The following is a 23,456-nucleotide window of genomic DNA, read 5'->3' as shown; positions in this document are numbered from 1 at the left end:
TTGGATGTTGAGCTTATATTCAGGCGGCAATTCGCTGGATAAAGCTTCTGCTGGCCGTGTTACGGACTTTGTAAAGGCTCATGGGGGTCATACAGTTATCACGAAGGTAAGTACCACACCCGCCTCCTCGGGTGTACTTCATGTGCTTTTACCAACCCCATTCATCTCCAATGATCTTAAAATATAATTCTAATCAATCTATGTCTTCTCTAGGTACTTATTGCAAATAATGGTACGCATTAAAAACAGGTTGCGCTAGGGAGGCTTACTCACTATACACAGGCATCGCGGCGGTCAAGGAGATTCGATCCATCCGCCAATGGAGTTACGAAACGTTTGGGACGGAGCGAGCTGTAGAGTTCACAGTTATGGCAACTCCTGAGGACCTCAAAGTAAATGCCGAGTACATCCGCATGGCGGACCAGTACATCGAGGTTCCAGGAGGATCGAACAATAACAATTACGCCAACGTTGACCTTATCGTCGATGTTGCCGAACGTGCTGGCGTGCATGCTGTCTGGGCAGGATGGGGTCATGCGTCTGAAAACCCTCGACTACCTGAAAGTCTCGCTGCGTCCAAGAACCGCATCGTGTTCATAGGTCCCCCAGGAAGTGCCATGAGGAGCTTGGGCGATAAGATATCAAGTACAATCGTCGCTCAGAGCGCGGATGTTCCTTGTATGGCTTGGTCGGGCACTGGCATCTCGGACACTGTCCTATCGGAGCAGGGTTTTGTGACCGTTCCTGACAAGGCGTACAGGAGTGCTTGTGTCACAAGTGTCGCGGAAGGTCTCGCCAAGGCTGAAACCATTGGATATCCAGTCATGATTAAGGCCAGTGAAGGTGGAGGAGGAAAGGGTATTCGTAAAGTCGATCATCCCGATGCGTTCAAGAATGCCTTCCATGCCGTTGCAGGAGAGATCCCAGGTACGATGATTTAATTTGACCTAAGCTTCTACTAACGTGCCTTTTCCAGGATCGCCGATTTTTATCATGAAGCTGGCTGGCCAAGCACGACACTTGGAGGTTCAGTTGCTCGCCGATCAGTATGGCAATGCCATCTCTTTGTTCGGGCGTGACTGTTCCGTTCAGCGTCGCCACCAGAAGATTATCGAGGAAGCCCCCGTCACCATTGCAAAGGAGGATACGTTTGAGCAGATGGAGCGCGCAGCCGTCCGGCTGGCGAAGCTGGTCGGATATGTCAGTGCAGGAACAGTTGAATGTATGCGCGTTAATTTCTACAGGCTTTGTCAAATTCGCTAAATTATTCACCTCTAGATCTCTATAGCCATGGGGAGGACATATTTTTCTTCCTTGAGCTGAACCCTCGTTTGCAAGTCGAGCACCCAACAACTGAAATGGTTTCGGGCGTCAATTTGCCTGCTGCCCAACTACAAGTAGCCATGGGTATTCCTCTCCACAGAATCCGTCACATCCGCACTCTTTACGGCGTAGCTCCTAATGCCTCGTCCGAGATCGATTTCGACATGGTGAAGCCTGAGTCGAATCAGCTTCAGCGTAAACCGCGTCCCAAGGGTCATGTCGTTGCAGTTCGTATCACTGCCGAGAACCCTGACGCTGGATTCAAACCTTCATCTGGATCTTTGCAAGAGCTCAACTTCCGTTCCAGCACGAATGTGTGGGGTTACTTCTCCGTCAGCACGGCGGGTGGTTTACACGAATTCGCTGATTCTCAATTCGGTCATATTTTCGCTTATGGCGAGGATCGATCCGAGAGCAGGAAGAACATGATTGTCGCGTTGAAGGAGCTTAGCATTCGCGGAGACTTCCGAACTACTGTCGAGTACCTCATCAAGCTCCTTGAGCTCGAGGCGTTCACCGAGAACACCTTCACAACCGGATGGCTGGACACCCTCATCAGCAATAAGCTCACCGCCGAACGTCCTGATGCTACCCTTGCTGTCGTCTGTGGTGCCGTCACCAAGGCTCATCTTGCTGCTGAAGCCTGCATCAGCGAGTACAAGCGCATCCTTGACAAGGGTCAGGTTCCTGCTCGTGACCTCCTCAAGACCGTCTTCGGTGTTGACTTCATCTATGAGAACACGCGGTACAACTTTACTTGCGCACGCTCCTCAAAGAATATGTGGACGCTTTTTTTGAACGGTGGTCGAACTATGGTTGGTGCTCGTCCGTTGGCTGATGGTGGATTGCTCGTCATGCTCGATGGTCGGAGTCATTCCGTATATTGGAGAGAGGAAGTAGGCGCGCTGCGTCTCATGGTCGACGCCAAGACGTGTTTAATTGAGCAGGAGAATGACCCCACGCAACTCAGAAGCCCGAGCCCTGGCAAGCTTGTCAGATTCCTTATCGATAGCGGTGACCATATTAACGCTGGCGAGACCTACGCAGAAATCGAGGTAAGTCTTTTATAGTAATAGACGCGATATTTCAGAGCCTGAGCTAGTTACCTCTAGGTCATGAAGATGTATATGCCACTGGTAGCTGCTGAGGACGGCGTAGTTCAGTTTGTCAAGCAGCCTGGTGTCAGCCTTGAGCCTGGTGACATTCTTGGCATCCTCACCCTCGACGACCCTGCCCGCGTCAAGCATGCTAAACCCTTCGAAGGCCTCCTCCCTTCTATGGGTCTCCCTGGCATCATTGGCAACAAGACCTACCAGCGTTTTGTTCGCTGCATGAGTACACTCAACGACATTCTTGAGGGCTATGACAACCAGGCGATCATGGCCTCGACCTTCAAGGACCTCGTCGAGGTGCTGCACGACCCCGAGCTTCCTTATTCTGAGGTCAACGCTATCTTATCTGCGCTTTCTGGCCGCATGCCCGCAAAGCTTGAAGAGGGTATCCGTGGCGCGATCGAGACCGCCAAGTCGAAGAGTGACGCTCACGAGTTCCCCGCAGTGCGCATCAAGAAAGTGCTCGAGCACTATGTTCAGGATTCCGTCTTGTCCCATGACAAGGCAATGTTTCGCTCGCAGCTTGCTGCTCTATATGATGTCCTGGAGCGCTTTATGGGTGGCATGAAGGGTCACGAGGTGCACACAATTGCCAACCTGCTTTCTGCATACGAGCAGACCGAAAAACTCTTTGGCGGAAGCATTGAGGCTCGTGTCCTCAAGCTTCGAGAACAACACAAGGACGATCTCGACAACGTTGTAGCGCTTGTGCTCAGTCACACGAAGGCGCAGAGCAAGGCGAAGCTAGTGTTGGCCATGCTTGACTATGTCAAGACAGGTGGTTTGCCTGTTTCGAATGCAGAAAGCCGACTATACCAGGTCCTGAATGACCTTGCAGCTCTCGAATCCAAGTAAGGTCCTCTATCTTCTCTCGTTCTCATTACTCACCGAGAATCTTCAGGTCGTCCACCCCAGTTTCTCTTAAGGCTCGCGAGGTTCTCATTCTCGGGCAGATGCCGTCGTACGAAGAGCGTTTAATTCAAATGGAAGCCATCTTGAAAGCGTCGGTCTCCTCGAGCGTTTATGGCGAATCCGGCGCTACTAACAGGTAAATCATCATTTTAATGTCGCGACTCTCGCTAACAACATTTTCAGGGCTCCATCGTCTGAAATTTTAAGAGAGTTGAGCGACTCGCGTTATACCGTATATGACGTCCTTCCTGCGTTCTTCTCGCATGCCGACCCAGTCGTCACCATGGGTGCGTCTTGAACTTGATGAACTGATCCAGTAATTTTGACTGAGACCGTTCATCAGCTGCCTTTGAGGTTTATATCCGACGTGCTTACCGTGCTTACTCACTTCTCTCCATTGACTACGAGGAAGGCGATGGTTCGGACGATGGCGAATCGCCGAGCGCTGCCACTTGGAGGTTCAACCTTGGTCAATCTCACTCGCCACCGTCGACTCCAAGCGTCACTGCACCGTGAGTCCACCGTACAGCAGCCTCTTCAATCGACTCACTCACTTGATCACAGCGACCCTCGCCGTCAGGGCTCAGTCAGCGATTTGACTTATCTCATCAGTCGCAGCCAGTCTCAGCCTATTCGGAGCGGTGTTATTTCGTCGTTCTCTGACTTTGCTGCCATGGCACGAGGCTTCGAGAAGGTTGCCGACTTCCTGCCTATATTTGATGTCGAAGAATTCAGCCAGCGTTATGGCAGCAACCAGCCGCCTAACGTGATGAATTTAGCACTCCGTATCTTTGACAAGACCGACAGCATCGCCGAAGAAGCTTGGGCAGAGCAGTTGACAAAGTTCTTGAACGAACGCAATCCTGTACTTGTAAAGCGTGGTGTCCGCCGCGTAACGATTCTCATTTGTCGTCGCGGACAATACCCGATGTACTTCACCCTTCGCAATTCCGGCGGCTCCTGGGTCGAGGAGCAAGCCATTCGTAACATCGAGCCGGCTCTTGCTTTCCAGCTAGAGCTCAGCCGTTTGTCCCACTACAAGCTCACACCCTGTTTCGTCGAGACCAAGCAGATTCACATTTACCATGCCGTTGCTCGGGAGAACCAACTGGACAACCGCTTCTTCATTCGCGCACTCATCCGTCCTGGACGCCTACGTGGCTCGATGAGTACCGCAGAGTACCTCATTTCTGAAACCGATCGTCTCGTTACCAGTGTCCTCGACGCACTGGAAGTCGTCAGTGCACAGCACCGCAATGCTGACGTCAATCACATCTTCATGAACTTTGTCTACAACCTTGCGGTCTCGTATGAAGATGTTTTGACGGCTATTGCCGGATTCATCGAGCGCCATGGAAAGCGGTTATGGCGTCTCCACGTCACTGGTTCCGAAATTCGCATTGCTCTGGAAGACGGCGAGGGGAACGTTACCCCTATTCGCTGCATCATAGAGAACGTGTCTGGATTTGTAGTCAACTTCCATGGGTATCAGGAGATTACAACAGACAAAGGCACAACTATCCTGAAATCCATTGGAGAAAAGGGACCTCTTCACCTCCAACCCGTCCACCAACCGTACCCAACCAAAGAGTCGTTGCAACCCAAGCGATACCAGGCGCACCTCATCGGTACCACTTACGTTTACGACTTCCCTGAGCTCTTTTCTAAAGCCTTGCACAACCTCTGGATCAAGGCTCGTGCGACCGATTCTTCCTTGAACTCGCCGAAGATCACTCTGGAGGCGAAGGAACTCGTGCTTGACGAGCATGATGAACTCGCGGAAGTTGAACGTGCTCCAGGAAACAACACCTTCGGTATGGTTGCGTGGGTTTTCACTCTCAGGACACCTGAGTATCCCAGCGGGCGCAAGGTGGTTGTGATTGCAAACGACATCACCTACAAAATCGGCTCGTTTGGTCCCATCGAAGATCAGTTCTTCTACATCGTCACCAAGTACGCTCGTGAACACGGCCTTCCTCGCATTTACCTGTCTGCCAACTCTGGCGCTCGCATTGGCCTGGGAGAAGAAGTGATGAACCTCTTTTCGTGTGCCTGGAATGATGATGAACACCCGGAGAAGGGCATCGATTACATCTACCTGACTAGGGAGAATTACCTGAAGGTTCAAGAGAAGGCTGCTGCGTCTGTGCGCACAGCTGAGCTGGAGGTTAACGGCGAGCTGCGCTACAAGATCACCGACATCATAGGTTTGCAGGACGGTCTCGGTGTTGAGAGTTTGAAGGGATCAGGTCTTATCGCTGGTGAAACATCACGCGCATACGACGACATCTTCACGATCACGTTGGTCACCGCTCGATCAGTTGGAATTGGAGCTTATCTCGTACGTCTTGGAGAACGTGCAGTGCAAGTCGAAGGCCAGCCTATCATCCTCACTGGTGCTCCAGCCCTGAACAAGGTGCTCGGACGAGAGGTATATACCTCCAACCTGCAGCTTGGAGGGACGCAGATCATGTACAAGAACGGTGTATCGCATCTCACCGCTAGCAGCGACTTGGAGGGTGTCACGCACATCTTGCAGTGGTTATCATATGTTCCAGAGTCGAAGGGCGACTCCCTGCCTATCCGTGAAACTTCAGATTCTTGGGATCGCGACATCGCCTTCACACCTCCCAAGGGCCCGTATGATCCCCGTTGGCTCATCGAAGGCAAAGAAGATGAACACACGTCGCAGTGGCTCCCTGGCTTCTTCGACAAGGGGTCCTTCCAGGAGACACTCGGCGGGTGGGCCCAGACTGTCGTCGTTGGGCGTGCACGCCTTGGTGGCATTCCCATGGGTGTCATTGCTGTAGAGACCCGGACAATTGAGCGCATTGTTCCTGCAGACCCTGCAAACCCTGCATCATTTGAACAACGGGTCATGGAGGCAGGTCAAGTTTGGTACCCCAATTCTGCCTATAAAACTGCCCAAGCCATCTTCGATTTCAATCGCGAACAACTCCCTCTCATCATCTTCGCCAATTGGCGTGGTTTCTCCGGTGGTCAGCAGGACATGTACGACGAGGTGCTCAAACAGGGCTCCAAGATCGTCGATGGGTTGTCCGCCTACAAACAACCTGTCTTTGTTTACATCGTTCCCAATGGTGAACTGCGCGGCGGTGCCTGGGTCGTCCTTGACCCCTCGATCAACCCGGAGAAGATGGAGATGTATGCAGACGTCGAGGCTCGTGCTGGTGTTCTCGAACCGGAGGGTATCGTTGAGATCAAGATGCGCCGAGACAAGATCTTGACATTGATGGAGCGCCTTGACTCGACGTACGCAGAGCTTAAGCAAGCCAGCAAGGATACAGCGAAAACCGCCGAGGAGAGAGCCCAGGCAACGCAGGCACTAGCCAGTAGGGAGGCCTTTTTGCAGCCCACATACAAGCAGCTTGCTTTGCTTTACGCAGACCTCCATGAGTAAGCGTTCCTCCAACCTCTCATGATGATCTTTGTCTGATTTCTCTACAGTCGCTCTGGGCGAATGGAAGCCAAAGGTTGTGCGAAACCCGCTGTATGGAAAGACGCCCGGAGATACTTCTACTGGGCCCTTCGCGCCCGCATCGCACGCTCCGACTTACTCGAGCAGATTGAAGACGGCAACCCCGAGATGGAGTCCGAGGAGCGCGCCGTGTTGTTGGATTCACTTATCCCTGCCAGTGACTTGTCAGACAATCGTGCTCTGGCCGAAGTCCTTGAGCAACTCGACATATCGCCGGCCCTGTCGAAACTCAAGGCTGATTATCTACTCAGCCACTTTGCGGAGGTTGCAGAGGAAGACCGCAAGGCTTCCCTGGATGGTCTCGTTCGGATCATTGATAGTCTCTCGGATGATGAGAAGATGTCCTTGCAATCCGCCATACAGAATTCCGTGCGCTTTGCTGGTAAGCTCGGTCCCCTTGTCCTGTGGGGTTGACTCTGACACAATGATGCTTCAGGACCTCCTTCGTACTCTAATTAGAGAAAACCTACTCTGATATTTCCTCACTGTTTTCCATGGTTCCTACTACGGCTTTACAATACTCTCATTGTTCACTCTGATTAAACTTTGCACATAATACCTCGCATAGATCTCTGCACGACTCTGAAATGTTTTCCTGAATCACCAGTTGAGCTGTAGTTTATGAACGACGATTATCATAAAAACAAACTCGATCGCGACGCGCCTCTAGTCACGTGTTTAAAAGAAATCAAATACGGCACCACGACTGTGACTCAAATATAATCTGTACTGGCCAGATGATCTTAGTTCTGCACAGGCTCGACCATTCGAAGCGCTCACCAGATGCTTATCACAGTCCTCAGACCTCCGAGACGTCAAGTCTATAAATTGACGCCTCGATACTAAACCAACCCTCTGAATATCGGTCGTATCTATATGTGCTGCCGTGGATATGGTCCGAGGACTATTTCTCCTGTGGGACAATCCCCGACCAATATCCATGAGCAGAACGATCCACCTCTTCATTCCATCATGTCTTCATTGATTATACATTTTAGTATACAACAAAGTTTACCCAGCGACTAGTGCCGCCAGGACTGCTACCATAAGTATTTCCTTTCCTTTCCACAATAGCGATACAAAATAGCGGCTGATATACCATATTCCAAAACGCAGAAGAAAAACCAGGATATCGATGTCGACTAGCGACTTTATGCCAGCATTGAAGACTACCAACGCTTATCCAGTAAGACCGCCCTGCGCGCCAGTGGCCGCAATGCGAGCCAAGGCATCAGAATTGGTGGTGCAGGTGATCGACGTTCCGGCAGAGTTGACGAGAGGGAGGGCGGCGCAAGTGAGACCCGATCCACAGGATTGAGTCACGTACGTTCCCCCTACGCATTGCGCAAAAGCCCCATTGACGCATGCATTGGTACCCTCTGCGTAGAATATTAGAAAATGACACGGTCCTCTAGTGAAGTGCACTCACCAGTGCAGGAAGAGCTGGCAGTCAGCGTAGCAAATTGGGCGTTGAGCTTCTGAGCGTTCTGGCCGTTGGCGAGCTTGAAGTTTGCACTGGCGCTTGAGGAAGTTGCAGACGGAGCAACGGCAGCGGCGCTAGTAGCTGACATGGTGGGAGAAACAGTGGTCATGGAATCGGTTGGATCTTCCTCACAGTCAGAATCTGAAGAAGTAGACGAAGGAGTGGCTGAAGGAGTGGCGATCGAGGTGCTATTGCTTCCACTAGTAGTGCTGCTAGAGACAGTTGTGCCACCGACACCAGGGTTCTGGGTGATATCCACAAGTTGTGAACCATCAGCGATAGGGCCGGAGGGGTTTGCGGGGCAAGAACCAGCAGGGTTGACAGCTGCGCTCATGCCAAAAGGAATGGTGCCGTTACCGCCAACGGCAATGCTGCCAACAAACGTCGTTGGGTTATCGCCCTGGAACTGGCACTGGTAGAGCCCATTGAGCTCTGTATTGCGCGGAGCTGACTGGCAGTAAGGAACGCTCAGTGAGGTGGGCTGTGTGCATCGAACCCTGTAAGGTTTGATAATTAAAAAGTTAAAAAAAGACGAACCGAGTTTCGGGGCTGCTGGGCAAAGATCTGAGCAAACTTAATCATATCCGCGTTGTTATTTAAAGTCTTTGCAAGGTCGATCATGTTATCCGCGGCATTCTGCTGTTCACATGGACCAGGAGCGGCAAGAAGAGTGCCAAAGGACGCGACAGCAACTTGGTTGCATTGGGCACCTCCACCAGCAGTATCCTAGGATAAAATTAAGAGATCCGACGAGCCGAGGCATCTGCAGGGAACGTACACATGCTGACTCCCACTTGGTAGTCGAGTCAGAGATGACCTGCGCAATACGCTTATAGAATGGAGCACCGTGCACAGAGACGGTAGCAGCAAGAGCAAATGCAGCAAGAGTAGTGAATTGCATCGCGACCAAGTGACTGAAAGGCGTTAGAATTTTGGCGGAGAAAATCCGTTCAAGTTTTAAACAGCGAGCAGCACGGCTGAGAATCAGTAGAGAATGAAACGCGTTAGAAAGAGAGTTCGCAGAACGATAGAAAGGTGCAAGCACAGCTCGCAGAAGCCAGGAGGACGAGGAGAACAGAAAGAGCAAACTGTGAATCACGTTGAGATTCGGTTGCTAGAAGAGTAACACATGTGCTTTATACTATCCATTGCTCCAGTGCCAAACCCGGAACGAGAACAATGAATGCGCAAGTAGCCACATGCGCAGTGGACTTTCCATGCCCCGGTCGCCACCCAAAGAGACAAAGACTATTCTGACATCCGGCCGCGACTGTCCCGCAAAAATGTGATCTAGAAAGGTTTTTGTTGAGATGGACGATTGTATGATAGTGGTTGTCTGGATCAGTGCACATTACGGAACTTGCCACTAGTTTTCGGCGTTAGTTCCTCTTTCTCATCAACCACGCTCAATACTAATTAAACAAATTCCGAGAACAGTATCATACCGGTCGTATGCTGCCAGTTCTATGACCGTGATCGTCCCTTCGAGTTTGTCGTTGTAGCATCTCCGCCGTGTCTTGACCCGGCCCTACACAGTGGCAGTATCATTCTAGATTGTGGCTACTGAAGCGCCAACGCTGGAGCTTCTTCTACGAGATTTGACCGAGGGATTCATTGCTGCAGGGAGGAACTTCAGGGGCGATGTGGCTCCCGAACTACGCGTTACCCTTACCTCTCGTCATGCTCGCCACATTCCCCCACCCCGTACGTGCAGGCGTTCCACCCGTCTGCACAGTTGCTTGCACGCCCCAACCCGTACATCATGACATCACAATATGAATGTATCCTTACCCCTAGTAATTGGCTCAGAACTCCCCCACGGGCTACGAACCACGTCAGAGTCCGTTTCATCCCACCACGAAATTCGCAGGAGTGCCAGCAGACGCAGGTGTGACGTGAACTTCCAAATATTATTAGGCCATCGTTCCTGACTAGTCTGGCATATGACAATCGTTCTGTCAAACCAAAAAGTACTCAGGACTTTCTACCGACAAAAGGCCGGCCTGACTGACTGGCATTGAAGGAGCAACAAGTACACTGTTCTACTTCCTCGGTCTTAAATGGCTTGGACAAGTCACTGAAATGGAAGGCGGAATGATGCGGCGCCGATATGAAGTACGACTTGTCATATGCATGAGAAGGTCGATGGGCGGCTATCTGTCAACTTTCTGTCAAATTGACTTCGGCCCTGCAATGAATATCTGCCAAGTTGGACATTACACCCCCTTCTAAATGGCGCAATCATAGTAACACCTATCCATCGACTCGTCCTCGACGCTTCATGCTAGCAATCGTTGATTCAGAAGATCATCATCCTCAGCAAAGATGGTGTTGTCGCCATCACTAATTCAGATGAAGGGTGGGTACATAGCCCAAGACGTTGATATTCTTATGTTGTCAGGACCCTATCTTACTCGAACTCAGCGGTGACGAGCGTTGTGCAAGGAGTCGCAATCGCCCTCACAATTTTTCGTGTCTGGTTCCGACTACACATAAGGAGATTCTGGTGGGAGGACGCATGGGCTGCTTTTGCTGGATTGTGTGGCACGACGCATCTGATTAATTCCTGGATCCATCTGCTCTCTCGTACGTACCTCATTATGCGTTGACCCCAATATGTTGCTCATATGGATGTACTCTGGCATAGACGGAACAACATGTGTAGTTTCTTTTTGGGCGACAACATTCATGTCCACCTGCATAAATTGGTGAGATCCTATCCCTCCCTCAATTTGGTCTAGAGAAACAAACAAACTTGTAGGGGTGCACGCATGAGCATACTGTTTGCCATCGCGCGGGTTGCGAGGCCCGCGCAGCGGCTTTTTCGCTTATCTATGGGCTTCGCAATTCTCTTCTTCCTGATGTGGGGAGGATTCATTGTGCAAAAGGCGTGGAATTTTGAATCGAGTCGTGACTGGTACGGCTTGCCTTGTCCTTCCTGCCGCATCGGCTATTCGATGGCAGCGTACCAACTCACAAGTGGGCATTACACCACTTTCTTCTTCAGCCTATACTCACCTTATCAATCAGCCAAGTGTGTAGCTGACGCTATTCTGGTGATCTTTTCCTTTCGACTGCTCTGGAACGTCCACCTGCCCTCTCGCCAGCGACGAATGATTCTCGCGATATTTTCATCCAGCATTATCATGTCGATGTTCTCCCTGTTCCACGCAATCGCCCATTTTCTATATGCTACAGAGGTCGAGACAATTGCAGTGAATTTGGAGGTGGAGTCCTATCTATATATCATCCATTCAAAATTTTAATCCCTGTGTCCAGGCATCTTCTTCCCTGATAGTTTGCAACCTGCTTGTGGTTGTGACCTATACATACCGGGTACTCAACCGCAAACCTGATGACCCGGAGGATGACGACTATACCAGTCCAGCTCCATCTGTTCCGACATCGCAACGACTCACCACTATTTCCCTCAGCGCAGCCGCTGGGACGTGCACTTCTGGCCGCCCCCTCAGTTCACCAGCAACCTTCGCCTTGGAGTGCAGAGAAGATACAAAATTTGTTTGATTCAATAAGTAACAATGTACCAATAACATGCATCGGAGCCCCGGAACGACTGTCTTCCTTGTTCAAGATCTGACTACAGGAGATCAGAGTATCCATGTGCAGCGAGGTCAAGTGGTGTCGGGTTAACACTTTTCAATACGGTGATTCATTATCTGCTGCGATTGGGAACGAGACAGCAGCTCCCCGCGGATCTTCATGGGTTGATTGCTATCATCATGAACCCTTCTTTCCTGCGCGCATTGTCACGACGCTCACTTCATGATAGCAGTGTGATATATAATGCTATATTACGGATCCCCGTGACCTCTTGGAGGCGGTGGTTTTCATCGCGAATGCGGGCCATTCATTGTTTCACGCGTCATCAGGACATGCGCTCCTGTGCGCAGTATCATATGCTTCCCATTGGCCACAGGTGCTGCATGCGGTACTCGTTTAATGATTCCTTTGACCTTGCAGACTTTTGCAACCGGTGAACAGAATGTGCGTTTCTAAACATAGGTCACTGATACGTTACATTCTGATAGGTCCTGATGCGCACGCACTGCATCACAAACCTGGGGCGGTCGACCTCCACAGCCCGACGGTTTTTCTCTTGACTGTTGAGTGTTGATCATCATTTATTACATCTCTTAACATTTTACTCCACGAAATCTTAGTATTGGCGACGGTATCAGACGCGGTGCCAATCTCCGAATTCTCAGGGGTCATGTCACGTCATGTTTATTCTCATGAACTTTTAAGAACTGCATTCAATGTCGCGGTGGCCCGGTTGTTGCACATGCTCTGATTATGAGCAGGACAGATGGATGATATACATGCTTTGGCATGTCTCCATCGAGTCATATATAAACTGCCATATGTGTTCTTATGCAATTTTGCTCGGACTGAACTCATTCTCAAGATGAAATACCTTCCTCTCCTTGCCTTGGCTACCCTGGCCAGTGCGCTGCCCGAGAAACGCGCTACGCCGTATGGCATTGACGTTTCTAGCTACCAGCCCACTGTCGACTGGACTACCGTTAAAAACAACGGTGTCAGCTTTGTATATATCAAGGCTACTGAAGGCACAAGTAAAGGCCCCCTTCGCTTAGCATTGAGACTTCCTAACAGAGTTTTCTTGCAGCTTATATCTCTCCTTCGTTCAGCAATCAGTACATCGGCGCGACTGATGCTGGTCTCATTCGTGGTGGTTACCACTTTGCTCACCCTGACTTGTCCACTGGCGCCACCCAGGCTGATTACTTCCTCGCTCATGGCGGTACGTTTTTCCGGCAAGTAGTACCCCTATGAATGTCTGAGTTGAACGCCCATATAGGTGGCTGGTCTGCTGACGGCATCACCCTCCCTGGTGCTCTTGACATCGAGTGTGAGTCACCAATATTGCATTTCACCTGCCTGCAACGAGCTCATCCTTGAACAGACAATCCCAGCGGCAGCGAATGTTATGGCTTGACCGCGGCTTCGATGGTGTCCTGGATAAAATCCTTCTCCGACACCTACGAGACTGCTACGGGCCGGTAGGATCCACGAGATATAAATAATTCTACGGCGCTGACCGTTATTCTGTGCATTGATAGCTACCCCGTTATCTATACCACGACGGACTGGTGGACGACCTGCACTGGCAATAGCGCTGCGTTCGGAACGACCAATCCTCTTTGGATCGCTATCTACTCCTCCGCGGTTGGCACCCTTCCTGCTGGATGGCAATACGAGACTTTCTGGCAATATGCGGACTCTGGCACTAACCCAGGAGATGCTGATTTGTTCAACGGTGATGCTGCTGGTCTCTCCAGGTACTACACTAACTGTAGTGATGTTGTTATTATATGCTGATCCTTTTACCCTGCACAGGATGGCGCTCGGTTCTTAGAAGGTTGGTTATTTCTGGGTGCAGGGTTTGAATGTGGGGTTTTGGGATTGGATACCCCGTGATATCTGAGGAATAATTATTGATCAAGTTGTGTGCTTGTTTTCAACGACCCAAAGACGATTGGACAAGCGCTTGTATATGTAATAATCTAAGAATAAACATTATCCCCATTCCGCTCGAGCCCTGGTAGTAGCCAAGAAAGCTTGGGACATGCTTCCACGGCCTGGTCCTCAACATGCAGCTACCTGCGAGAACTTAGCAGGTGGAGTACACGGTCACATAAGACAGTCTCCTTCTATTTAGCCTGCCTAGTGCCGCAATCGGGGCGTTTAATCCTGCGTTATCGTTAAACGATAATGCAAACGAGCTACTACCCAACCCCAAGTATGATCTCCGCGAACGGGCATTACCCACCTAGAAGTCCTCCCCCTTATGGGTTATCGCTCCGGTCGACCCATTCACCAAGATCCTCCGTGGACAGGGACTCGCAAATTGCAGCCTCCATCGAAGACAGCGCACTTGTTGAACCTTCAAAACACACGGATCTGTGGTTTTCCGATGGTTCGGTGCGTCATTATGAATGCCTGTGACCGAGCGCAGACTGAAGCAATCCTCGGACCATAATCGGGCTTTCATAGATTGTTTTGAGAGCAGAAAACACCTTATTTCGCGTTCACAAGTCTCAACTTGCTCGCCACTCTGCGTTCTTCCGTGATCTCTTCTCATTGCCGCAGCCCAGTGCAGGCAGTGCGACGTCTTCTTCTTCGACCGTGGTTGGCAACAGAAAGCCCGCATTACAAATAGACACGACCAATGAAACAGAAGGATGCCCTGTTCTGCGATTGTATGACACAGCAGAGGATGTTGAGAATCTCATCACAGCACTTTATGATGGCCCGTAGGTCTGATGGCAGTGCACTGCGTCCGCATGTGACGACTTTTGTACAGAAGCTTTGGGAAAAACGACCCTGCGGACTTTCGCATGGTCTCGGGGATACTCCGACTTGCGACCAAGTACCTTGTCGATTCGTTGAGAACTAAAGCCCTTGCTCATCTGAGCAGGGCTTGGCCAAATTCACTCAAGGGATGGGACGCTAGAGAGGACCTTGCTCGTGCTGATGAGATGCAAAGTGGTCCTGGAATGTCCAATATATACCCTTCCCCAGCAGTAAGCTCCCTCTCTTGCCGTTTGATATGACGTAGCTCAACTGTATTCAGGATGTTGTTATTCTCGCACGAGAAGTGAATGCCACAAGCCTCCTGCCTTCTGCATTCTATGACCTATCACGATACCACTATACCCAGATTTTTGAGCAGGACGACGAGAGCGGCCCTTCTATTGCACGCCTGCCGCTATCAAATGCAGACCTGCAAAGGCTAGCATTGGGGAAGGAGGCGTCGCAGCACGCAATCACAACTCTCATTCGCTCCATGGGTTCGCATTCTCATCCGCATCTTCTGGGGCATCATGCACACTCGCATCGCTCGTGCAGGAGAGATTTCTCGGAGCTTGTTGCGCTAGCCACTCAACATTATCTCTTTGATCGCGAGCGCGGTTGCACTGATCCTTTGTACGTCGCGGAGGAGCTTGGACAGCCGCTGTATGATTTCGGTCAGGCTTCGGGTGCTGATGATGCACGGTTTGGGGAATCTCGCCGTAGTGCAGAAGTATCTGAGTGCGAGGCATGTGCGAGAGCCTTGGCGATGTGGGCTACGAGGGAGAGAGAAAGGATGTGGAAGATGATCCCCCTTTGGTTCCGACTAGATGTGTAATGTTCTGCATGATTTTTCTAGATAGTGTAAGCACCTGTATTGACATGTACGCCGTTTCACGTATGCCACTAATTTATTTCTGTCGTCTCATGAGGGTGCACTATCGACACAAAAATCTGCAAGGTTACCTGGAGATCAACTTCGGCTGAACACTCCCAAACTCACTGTGGTGATGCTCATTCTAGCAATTTCCGAGCGGGGTCATATCTGTCGTGATCTATCAGAAAGACGAGGCTAGATAAATTTAGAACTCTACATAAAAAAACAACTCACATTCACTTCATTTCCTATACAATCTCCACAAAGCTATTCCCGCAAAACAAACACCGCTGTACAGCCTCGAGCAAATCCCTCACGATCCAACTCTGTGCAGCGACAGGCAACTGGCTCTCGTCCGATGTTGCAAACGGAAGCAAGGCCTTCCGACTGCATCCGATGCATGTGCGCACATTGGACGTCGAGAGTATGAACGATGTGATCGTACAGCGAGCTAATGAGATTCAAAAAAAAAAGGATGAGCTTTGTCAGCTCTATGAAAGAGGAGAGGCGTACCCCAGGCATGGCCATTTGGACAAGTGGCACGGGTAATGTCATGGAGTGGTACTTCGGCATGGCAAGCGGGACAGTGTTCGTGCAGCGCGGCAACTGTAGGATCGATGGCGAAAGATGATGCAGTGAGAGTGTCTGATAGGGCTTGAGCTTCGTCCGCTAGATCTTGCGGCGAGCCAGGCAGTAATGACTGCACCACCTCGCGGAGGACGAATGGGATATCAGGCGCTGTGATGAGGGCTCAGAAATAAGAAAAGAGAGAGCACTATCGGCGCACCAGTGACGACAGGGATGATGGCTCTCAAGTGGCGAACCAGGATACGCAGCACGCAGTGTGAGATGGTGGCTAGGAGGCCCTGTGCGACTTGGCCGCACTGTGCCTGCATTTCCGGGTCCTTGCATAGTTTCTGTGAACAAAATGATGTAAGTATACCAAATTGCACGCTCTTGAGTCACGCACCCAACACAGATCGGCTATGGAGAGCCTCATTCGAAGCGATAGAAGATTGGGCCAGCCGAACAAATGGGTTGACAGACTTTTCCGAAGCTGGAGCCGCAAGTCGTCGTTCAGTCCTTGCGTCCATGATGGCAAGACCATGGTCGTTGTTTGGTCTGACGGTACTTGCGATAAAATCGCCAGCACCTGAGGGCATAGCGCCGCGAATCGCGTATTACTGCGTAGATGAAGCATCAACGCACGCAAATGGTGAATGGGGGCATTTCCCGAGGCTTAGCCATCTAAACATCAAATGAACAGTGAGGGCTATCGAGCGTTAGACTCACCACAAGAAATATTAGTAAACACCTCTGAAGCAGTATACAAGACAGTCTCATCATCGAGCTGCCAAAATGGTGCAGTGAGCAGCATACATTCATGCTGAGCTTCATGCTTGTAGCTGAAATCTGCAGGTCGAAGTGCTCTAGAAAAATGAACGCATCGGTGAGTTATCGCCAATAATATCATTTATGACACTTGCTCGTATATCCAAATGAGGGTCGACTGCGAGTCGTACGACGCCATCCCACCAATCCTGTTGACATCCAGGTATGATATTCCTGCAGGGGTAACCTTGGAAAATAACGCTCGTGACGCCCGAGATAGTTCTGCAGAGGTGAGGATGTCGCCTGCGAGCGGAGGAGTCCAGGTGGGTTCCACGGTCATGTTATGGATGGCATGCAGCGAACCATCGAAGAGCGAGATGATGAGTGCGTCACGGTGAAGCGCGTAGGATACTCCAGAGACAGGGCTAATGGCAGAGGACCCGACGGACACCTTTTGGGTTTGGAATGGGAGTATACGGGTGCCGTACCATGTTGGTTCGGAACCAGGCAATGACCACAGGATCACAAGACCAGGTTTTGTGTAAACGAGGATAGGCTGGAAAATACGATTAGAAGACTGGTAAGGCAGGAGAAAGAATGTTATATAGTACGTTTCTTCTTGGTGGTTGAACCCACGTTAATGCTGTCACGCCTCGTTTATCAGCCTCACATATTGGACCCTGAACGTCGAATACAACACAGGTCGTGTACTCAGACACAAAACCAGCGTTCGAATCAGACTGCAAATTTTGGGTGACTTTGACCAGTCCGACGTTGCCGTTGTCAGTGGAGAAGGCAAGTATGGATTCGCCTTCACCATAATAAAGATCCCATTCATGCGATAGGCACGAAAAAGCTTACAGTGTCCGACGGCGCGAGTAACCCAAGGTGACCAGCTCAAATGCGTGATCCAGTGGTCGCTTAACGGTTCTGTATGGATACACGAGAGGGAACCTCCTGAGTCGCTGTTTTTGTTAAACCTGCACGTAATAAGATGATTTCTCCCCAAAAAAGACGCGCATACACGCACCTAAACAACATGATGGAACCTGCCCTGTTTCCTAGGGCAAGCATCGACGAATCGAGGATTGGGGTGGGTGTGATCCCATAGTCCGGCTGTTTTGACCACGCAAGACCTTGGCCGAATGTCAGAGAATGCTATTGCGCGCTACAGAGCCACAGACTAGTCACTTGCGCTCGAAGGGTGTTGTGAATGATATCCTCAGATGGGGCTGTGTTGAGTAGCAGACCTGTAACGTCTTGAATCTCCACAAAATTCAAGATTCGGATAAAGCAATATGTGTTACAGCTCTCACATTGGTCCATTCTCCCTTCAAGTGATTTTTAACAGCCACCCAAAGTGATACTTCTGCGTTCGAGTTAAGAATCGCTATCACGCATCTCGAATATACATATCAGCTGCATCCAAGACGAGGGGTGAGGGATACATACCTGCCCCGCGATGTGAGATTACTAGGAGAGCATACAACCTCGCGAATGGAAACATCGAGGGATCCGAGAGTAATGGCGCCCCAATCTTCATCACAAGCCTCAACGCCAACGCCGAGGAGTGGGAATCTCAGATATATGCTTACCTTGACACATGCTTGGCCACGTATGCGTCTGTCCACGAGCCGGCTCGATGATAGTCCTGTACCATCCAAGCGGCTGCTCCCCTTGCTCATCTCCTCGAGGTGCCTTGACATCGGGTGGTGTGCTGAAGTTGATTCCTGGGTCTGGTGTCTGAATGCAAAGATAATGTACCTCCCTCCAAAGTTTGACAAAGCGTCAATTCTTACCATCATATGCACGGCTGCCTTGGTGGTAATGCAGGCCTGACCGTCATCCGACCATTGCAGACACCTCTCAGAAGGATTTAGGATGACAGCGGGCACTGCCAGGGACGTGTAAATTGCCATCTTCAACACAGGATAAGCCAGAGACGTGTTGGATGTTGTTCAGGCCCGTCGACGTCGAACGGCGTGATCAAAACTCGCGAACTTTAAATCTTCCTTGGATTGGTCTGGCTGGGGAGACTACGAACTTAACGCAAACTTATGTTAAATGAATTGAACAAAATGTCATTTAAAGCTCCCTGCAAAGCTGAGACTCCAGATTCTCGAAGATCGTGTCCGTCCGTCGGTCATTGCGTTGACGCCTGGTATATAGCGGATGTGGGACTCGTCACTGTGTAGATACCTTGTACGTATACGAACCAGAATGATACCTGCTAGTGACGTGGCATTGACGCGACATATGGTCCCAGCTGCAGAGGGTTTGGTGTAGGTAACACGGTTGCACTGAGAACTCCCTCAGTGGCGACATGAAATTCGAATAGATAGTTCGGTACCTCAAATGGTCGCCATGCCGAATCTTCGAAAGCCACAACTCGGACGCGGAGCTTAAGCATAGTCTGCGTACGACGCGCACTGCACCCCACCACGTTATGTAGTGCACATACCCACGTCACGCTTTTCTGCAGATCTAGTCCGCAGTGATAAATTCCTCTTCGCGTGCGTCACGTTCGGACATGATTTATTCAATGGATGGGACATCATTGGTGCGCTGCGAAATACCGCAAGTGCCAAGTGTTACAAGCACTCGTGTCCGAGAATAATAACCATTCATTTCAGCTTGCACGTTCACGAGAAATCGTATGCACTATTCCGATATATCGAATGCCAAGTTATTGACAGTGACCAAATTTCTGCAGACCTCGAAACCTCGTACTCCCGCAGAGTTGCCACTATTACCAACCACTCTATCATCGAGCTCGAAGACCAGAGTATCAGCGCTATCATCAATGAGCGCCAACAACAGTTCGACGCAACTTTGCACGAGATCTGAGAACTAGAAACAGCATGGACGACCTCAAAATTTTTCACTGGCAACTCGTCGAAAAGAAGGACAGTATCATCCAATCCATGAATTTGCACAATCAACTTGTATCGGCTCTCTGGCGCTTGCCAACTGAATTTCTATCCCACATTTTCGTTCACTGTCTCCCAGAAACTAGTCGCTTGCCGTACGCATCAAAAAGGCTAGCTCCTGTGTTGTTGACCAGAATATGTCGACGATGGAGGGAGGTTGCTGTGGGCACGTCCAATTCACGGCGCAGGCTGATGTTGCAAAGCAGCGAAGACGACAACAAACACTGGGAGTCATTGGCTTTTTGCTATGACTTATGGCTCAAGCGATCACGAGGACTTCCGCTCTCGTTGGAAGCCTGGTGCGACACAAATGACTCCATCGAGGCCTTATTCAGCCATACATCAATCAAATCTCGTCTTTCTATATCCGTTTTGTCTTCCAGGCGCACAATTGTGATCACCACTTACGTCTCCCGATCCCAGGTGATTGACCAATGCCTCGATGATCATCATCTTCACGTTTCACTCAAGCGCACGATCTCAAGCGTGTCCGAAGAATGTACAAAACTAGATTGGATTCCTAAACTACAGGCCATTGATACTCGTACCGTACATGTATAAAAATACAGAAACATTGACAATGAGATAAATTATCGTACATGAAAGAGATGAAAGAAATGAGGAAAACGTGTCCATAAGTCACAAAAAGAGACGTACATAACGATAAAAGGAAAAAGAGAAGAAAAAAATACATAGTAAATCGAGAGACTGACATGGCGAAGGAAATAAAAAGTACTTGGGATAGTGTGTGAGACCGCGGGAAACGGCCTTCGACTCCAAGTCGTAGAGACGAGAAGGAGGCCGTTAATGATGTTGCGGCGTGTCGGAGTTGGGTCGTAGGGGACCTCCGACATCGAAGAGTGCAGAGTTAGGGGCGCAGTGAAATAGTTTGTGCGCGGCCTGTGGTGGCCTTCAACCTCGCGGGCAGTGAAGCCACAGTCGTAGGGGACGGCGAGGGAGGTGGTTGCATGTCTTCGGGATTCGGTCGTAGGGGACCTCGGGAGTAGTTGGCAGTAGTTGTCCGTGAATTCGAAAGGATCAGTCTTCGTCCGAGTTTCCTAAGCGGGTGTCTTCAGCGGTGGCGACAGCATGGAAGTAAGACCGAGCTGTGCCATGGCGGCAGCCCAGCCGTCGACAGTTTTGGCCTGGTCGATGAGGAGTTCGGCGTGAAGTTGTTCAAGTTCACCTGTTTGAAATCAGCAAGTGAAGCAGCGCGTGATGAGAAATTACTTACTGATGTAGTCGAGATGCTTGTTGTGAGTGGATATGATGCTGTCACGGACAGCATCCAGGCGAGAGGCTCTAGATTCGATCTAAAAATACAATGAGTGTTATTAATAATTTAGTTGATAATGAGTGCGTACCTTGTGTTTACCCGGGGGGGAACTTTGATAGCGCTTCTTTTCCGGAGGTTTTAGCCGCGGGGTAGCAATCGAAGGTTCCGGTGTGCTGCCGAGCGGAAGAAGGTCCGAGGTGCCAGGGGGGTCGCCAGCGAAGTCGTCATCGTTGTCGACGAGGGTGATATCAGAATCGAGCGAGTGTCGTTTCGGCCTCTGCATTGGTGACGAAGGTAGTAGTGGGGGTGTAGTTGCATTGTTGGGTGTCGAAGTGCTGGATAAATTTGAGGAAAGTGAGATTGCAGCTGATAAATTGTTTTCGTTGATGGGAGGTGCTAAATCGGGCTTGTTGTCCTTTCCGAGGAGTATCCGAGCGGTCTTGTGGGAAGCTAAAAGTAGGACGGCCGTATTGAAGCACAGTTCCGATGCCACGAGGCTCGCGGTTACGTGATCGGCTTCTTTGATGGCCTTTGTTGTGCGGTCCATGATAGTCTGTTTGAACAAGAATGCCGCGAGACAGCCAGAGAGGGACACATGGACGGCGCCGTCGTAGATAGTGGAAATGAAAGGCATGATCGTTAAGAATATGAGGTAAGTCGTGAAAGTGATGCAGTACGCGAAAATAGGACGGGCACTGAATGGGGATATCGTTAGAGGGCGTCTGATATTTATACTATGTCGGGAAACCTTAATTGGCGCAGAAAAACATATGCGCACAGCTTTTTCGATAAACAAACTCGATCGCGACGCGTCTCTAGTCACGTGTATAAAAGAAATCAACTCCTGTGGGAAAATCCCCCCTTGAGCAGAACGATCCACCTCTTCATTTCATCATGTCTTCATTGATCATACATTTTAATATACAACACACCCAGCGACTACCGCCGCCAGGATTGCTACCATAAGTATCTCCTTTCCTTCAATACACATCAGCGGCTGATATACCATAACCCAAAACGCAGAAGAAAAACCAGGATATCGATGTCGACTAGCGACGTCGCCGACTTTATGCCAGCGTTGAAGACTACCAAGGCTTATCCAGTAAGGCCGCCCTGCGTCCCAGTGGCCGCAATGCGAGCCAAGCCATCAGCATTTGTGGTGCAGGTCATCGACGTTCCAGCAGAGTTGACGAGAGGAAGGGCGGCGCGATCCACAGGATTGAGCTTTACGCAGACCTCCATGAGTAACTGTTCCCTCAATCTCACAAGATGATCTTTGTCTGATTTCTCTACAGTCGCTCTGGAGGCCAAAGGTTGTGCGAAACCCGCTGTATAAAAAGACGCCCGGAGATGCTCAGGCTTCTACTGCGCCCTTCGTGCTCGCATCGCACGCTCCGACTTACTCGAACAGATTGAAGACGGCAACCCCGAAATGGAGTCCGAGGAGCGTGCCGTGTTATTGTGACTTGTCCGACAATCGTGCTCTGGCCGAAGTCCTTGAGCAGCTCGACATATCCCCGGCCCTGTCGAAACTCAAGGCTGATCATCTACTCAGCCACTTTGCGGAGGTTGCGGAGGATGACCGCATGGCTTCCCTGGATTGTCTCGTTCGGATCATTGATAGTCTCTCGGATGATAAGAAGATGTCCTTGCAATCCGCCATACAGAATTCCGTGAGCTTTGCTGGTACATACTCTGATATTTCCTCGCTGTTTTCTATGATTCCTACTACGGTTTTACAACACTCTCATTGTTCGCTCCCCTTGCTCATCTCCTTGAGGAGCCTTGATATCGGGTGGTGTGCTGAAGTTGATTCCTGGGTCCGGTGTCTGAATGCAAAGGAATGTACCTCCTTCCAAAGTTTAACAAAGCGTCAATTCTTACCATCATATGCACGGCTGCCTTGGTGGTAATGCAGGCCTGACCGTCATCCGACCATTGCAGACACCTCTCAGAAGGATTTAGGATGACAGCGGGCACTGCCAGGGACGTGTAAATTGCCATCTTCAACACAGGATAAGCCAGAGACGTGTTGGATGTTGTTCAGGCTCGTCGACGTCGAACGGCGTGATCAAAACTCGCGAACTTTAAATCTTCCTTGGATTGGTCTGGCTGGGGAGGCTACGAACTTAATGCGAACTCATGTCAAATGAATTGAACTAAATGTCATTTAAAGCTCCCTGCAAAGCTCCAGATTCTCGAAAATCGTGTCCTTCCGTCGGTCATCACGCCTGGTATAGCGGATGTGGGACTCGTCACTGTGTAGATTATATACCTTGTACGTATACAAACCAGAATGATACCTGCCAGTGACGTGGCATTGACGCGACATCCCAGCTGCAGAGGGTTTGGTGTAGGTAACACGGTGCACTGAGAACT

The 23,456-nt window shown here is 50.3% G+C and overlaps 9 protein-coding genes across 9 annotated transcripts; 6 read left to right on the top strand and 3 right to left on the bottom strand.

The window, feature by feature from the left end:
• Positions 1-165: 165 nt before the first annotated feature.
• Positions 166-7,543, top strand: DEU56DRAFT_585841 (acetyl-CoA carboxylase). The gene is made up of 11 exons (XM_041346944.1): positions 166-232; positions 283-927; positions 977-1,222; positions 1,279-2,378; positions 2,436-3,286; positions 3,337-3,483; positions 3,531-3,634; positions 3,691-3,859; positions 3,912-6,764; positions 6,816-7,228; positions 7,283-7,543. Exons 2-11 carry the CDS (start codon positions 369-371, stop codon positions 7,303-7,305), a joined length of 6,465 nt encoding a protein of 2,154 aa, XP_041204298.1. The 5' UTR covers positions 166-232; positions 283-368; the 3' UTR covers positions 7,306-7,543.
• A 36-nt stretch (positions 7,544-7,579) lies between these two features.
• DEU56DRAFT_825949 (uncharacterized protein) lies at positions 7,580-9,687 on the bottom strand. Its single transcript, XM_041354316.1, has 4 exons — positions 9,108-9,687; positions 8,867-9,055; positions 8,276-8,810; positions 7,580-8,225 (listed from the first exon to the last, which is right to left on the bottom strand). Exons 1-4 carry the CDS (start codon positions 9,228-9,230, stop codon positions 8,026-8,028), a joined length of 1,047 nt encoding a protein of 348 aa, XP_041204297.1. The 5' UTR covers positions 9,231-9,687; the 3' UTR covers positions 7,580-8,025.
• Positions 9,688-10,755: 1,068 nt separating this feature from the next.
• DEU56DRAFT_744109 (uncharacterized protein) lies at positions 10,756-11,854 on the top strand (the record flags this gene model as incomplete). The annotated part of the gene is made up of 5 exons (XM_041349056.1): positions 10,756-10,915; positions 10,977-11,037; positions 11,091-11,308; positions 11,360-11,556; positions 11,609-11,854. Coding segments are annotated over 5 exons (882 nt in total), but the record flags the coding sequence as incomplete, so codon positions are not given.
• Positions 11,855-12,697: 843 nt separating this feature from the next.
• On the top strand, positions 12,698-13,799 carry DEU56DRAFT_903819 (glycoside hydrolase family 25 protein). Its single transcript, XM_041356652.1, has 6 exons — positions 12,698-12,924; positions 12,978-13,112; positions 13,170-13,220; positions 13,275-13,371; positions 13,432-13,650; positions 13,709-13,799. Exons 1-6 carry the CDS (start codon positions 12,756-12,758, stop codon positions 13,725-13,727), a joined length of 690 nt encoding a protein of 229 aa, XP_041204295.1. The 5' UTR covers positions 12,698-12,755; the 3' UTR covers positions 13,728-13,799.
• A 284-nt stretch (positions 13,800-14,083) lies between these two features.
• DEU56DRAFT_873160 (uncharacterized protein) lies at positions 14,084-15,500 on the top strand (the record flags this gene model as incomplete). The annotated part of the gene is made up of 4 exons (XM_041355841.1): positions 14,084-14,293; positions 14,366-14,625; positions 14,676-14,895; positions 14,946-15,500. 4 exons carry the CDS (start codon positions 14,084-14,086, stop codon positions 15,498-15,500), a joined length of 1,245 nt encoding a protein of 414 aa, XP_041204294.1.
• Positions 15,501-15,615: 115 nt separating this feature from the next.
• Positions 15,616-18,938, bottom strand: DEU56DRAFT_585688 (transcription factor IIIC subunit delta N-term-domain-containing protein). The gene is made up of 15 exons (XM_041346943.1): positions 18,671-18,938; positions 18,467-18,614; positions 18,324-18,408; positions 18,188-18,272; positions 18,056-18,137; positions 17,902-18,007; positions 17,733-17,851; positions 17,483-17,682; positions 17,027-17,427; positions 16,833-16,969; positions 16,510-16,778; positions 16,327-16,456; positions 16,053-16,277; positions 15,774-15,990; positions 15,616-15,717 (listed from the first exon to the last, which is right to left on the bottom strand). Exons 1-14 carry the CDS (start codon positions 18,788-18,790, stop codon positions 15,788-15,790), a joined length of 2,310 nt encoding a protein of 769 aa, XP_041204293.1. The 5' UTR covers positions 18,791-18,938; the 3' UTR covers positions 15,616-15,717; positions 15,774-15,787.
• A 342-nt stretch (positions 18,939-19,280) lies between these two features.
• Positions 19,281-20,388, top strand: DEU56DRAFT_863056 (uncharacterized protein). The gene is made up of 2 exons (XM_041355353.1): positions 19,281-19,525; positions 19,585-20,388. The coding sequence occupies exon 2, from the start codon at positions 19,733-19,735 to the stop codon at positions 20,360-20,362; it is 630 nt and encodes a 209-aa protein (XP_041204292.1). The 5' UTR covers positions 19,281-19,525; positions 19,585-19,732; the 3' UTR covers positions 20,363-20,388.
• Positions 20,389-20,859: 471 nt separating this feature from the next.
• DEU56DRAFT_916750 (uncharacterized protein) lies at positions 20,860-21,711 on the bottom strand (the record flags this gene model as incomplete). Its single annotated transcript, XM_041357902.1, has 3 exons — positions 20,860-20,987; positions 21,036-21,114; positions 21,166-21,711. The coding sequence occupies 3 exons, from the start codon at positions 21,709-21,711 to the stop codon at positions 20,860-20,862; spliced, it is 753 nt and encodes a 250-aa protein (XP_041204291.1).
• A 408-nt stretch (positions 21,712-22,119) lies between these two features.
• On the top strand, positions 22,120-23,449 carry DEU56DRAFT_983381 (uncharacterized protein; the record flags this gene model as incomplete). The annotated part of the gene is made up of 3 exons (XM_041359946.1): positions 22,120-22,179; positions 22,373-22,750; positions 23,254-23,449. The coding sequence occupies 3 exons, from the start codon at positions 22,120-22,122 to the stop codon at positions 23,341-23,343; spliced, it is 528 nt and encodes a 175-aa protein (XP_041204290.1). The 3' UTR covers positions 23,344-23,449.
• Positions 23,450-23,456: the final 7 nt, after the last annotated feature.

Source organism: Suillus clintonianus (genome assembly GCF_016758775.1).
Source record: "Suillus clintonianus strain FC179 chromosome Unknown DEU56scaffold_92, whole genome shotgun sequence".
In the NCBI taxonomy this organism is placed as follows: Eukaryota; Fungi; Basidiomycota; class Agaricomycetes; order Boletales; family Suillaceae; genus Suillus; species Suillus clintonianus.
This window is presented reverse-complemented; position numbering and strand designations above follow the sequence as displayed.

Coding starts and splice junctions, on each gene's coding strand:
- DEU56DRAFT_585841 (XM_041346944.1), top strand. CDS start 369: ATGGCAACTCCTGAGGACCTCAAAGTAAATGCCGAGTACATCCGCATG. Junction 3,635..3,690: donor CGACCCAGTCGTCACCATGG/GTGCGTCTTGAA, acceptor ACCGTTCATCAG/CTGCCTTTGAGGTTTATATC. Junction 3,860..3,911: donor ACTCCAAGCGTCACTGCACC/GTGAGTCCACCG, acceptor ACTTGATCACAG/CGACCCTCGCCGTCAGGGCT.
- DEU56DRAFT_825949 (XM_041354316.1), bottom strand. CDS start 9,230: ATGCAATTCACTACTCTTGCTGCATTTGCTCTTGCTGCTACCGTCTCT. Junction 9,056..9,107: donor CCAAGTGGGAGTCAGCATGT/GTACGTTCCCTG, acceptor ATTTTATCCTAG/GATACTGCTGGTGGAGGTGC. Junction 8,811..8,866: donor CCCAGCAGCCCCGAAACTCG/GTTCGTCTTTTT, acceptor CGATGCACACAG/CCCACCTCACTGAGCGTTCC.
- DEU56DRAFT_903819 (XM_041356652.1), top strand. CDS start 12,756: ATGAAATACCTTCCTCTCCTTGCCTTGGCTACCCTGGCCAGTGCGCTG. Junction 12,925..12,977: donor CAAGGCTACTGAAGGCACAA/GTAAAGGCCCCC, acceptor GTTTTCTTGCAG/CTTATATCTCTCCTTCGTTC. Junction 13,372..13,431: donor TACGAGACTGCTACGGGCCG/GTAGGATCCACG, acceptor GTGCATTGATAG/CTACCCCGTTATCTATACCA.
- DEU56DRAFT_585688 (XM_041346943.1), bottom strand. CDS start 18,790: ATGGCAATTTACACGTCCCTGGCAGTGCCCGCTGTCATCCTAAATCCT. Junction 17,852..17,901: donor GGTTCCATCATGTTGTTTAG/GTGCGTGTATGC, acceptor TATTACGTGCAG/GTTTAACAAAAACAGCGACT. Junction 17,683..17,732: donor TACTCGCGCCGTCGGACACT/GTAAGCTTTTTC, acceptor ATTATGGTGAAG/GCGAATCCATACTTGCCTTC.
- DEU56DRAFT_863056 (XM_041355353.1), top strand. CDS start 19,733: ATGGACGACCTCAAAATTTTTCACTGGCAACTCGTCGAAAAGAAGGAC.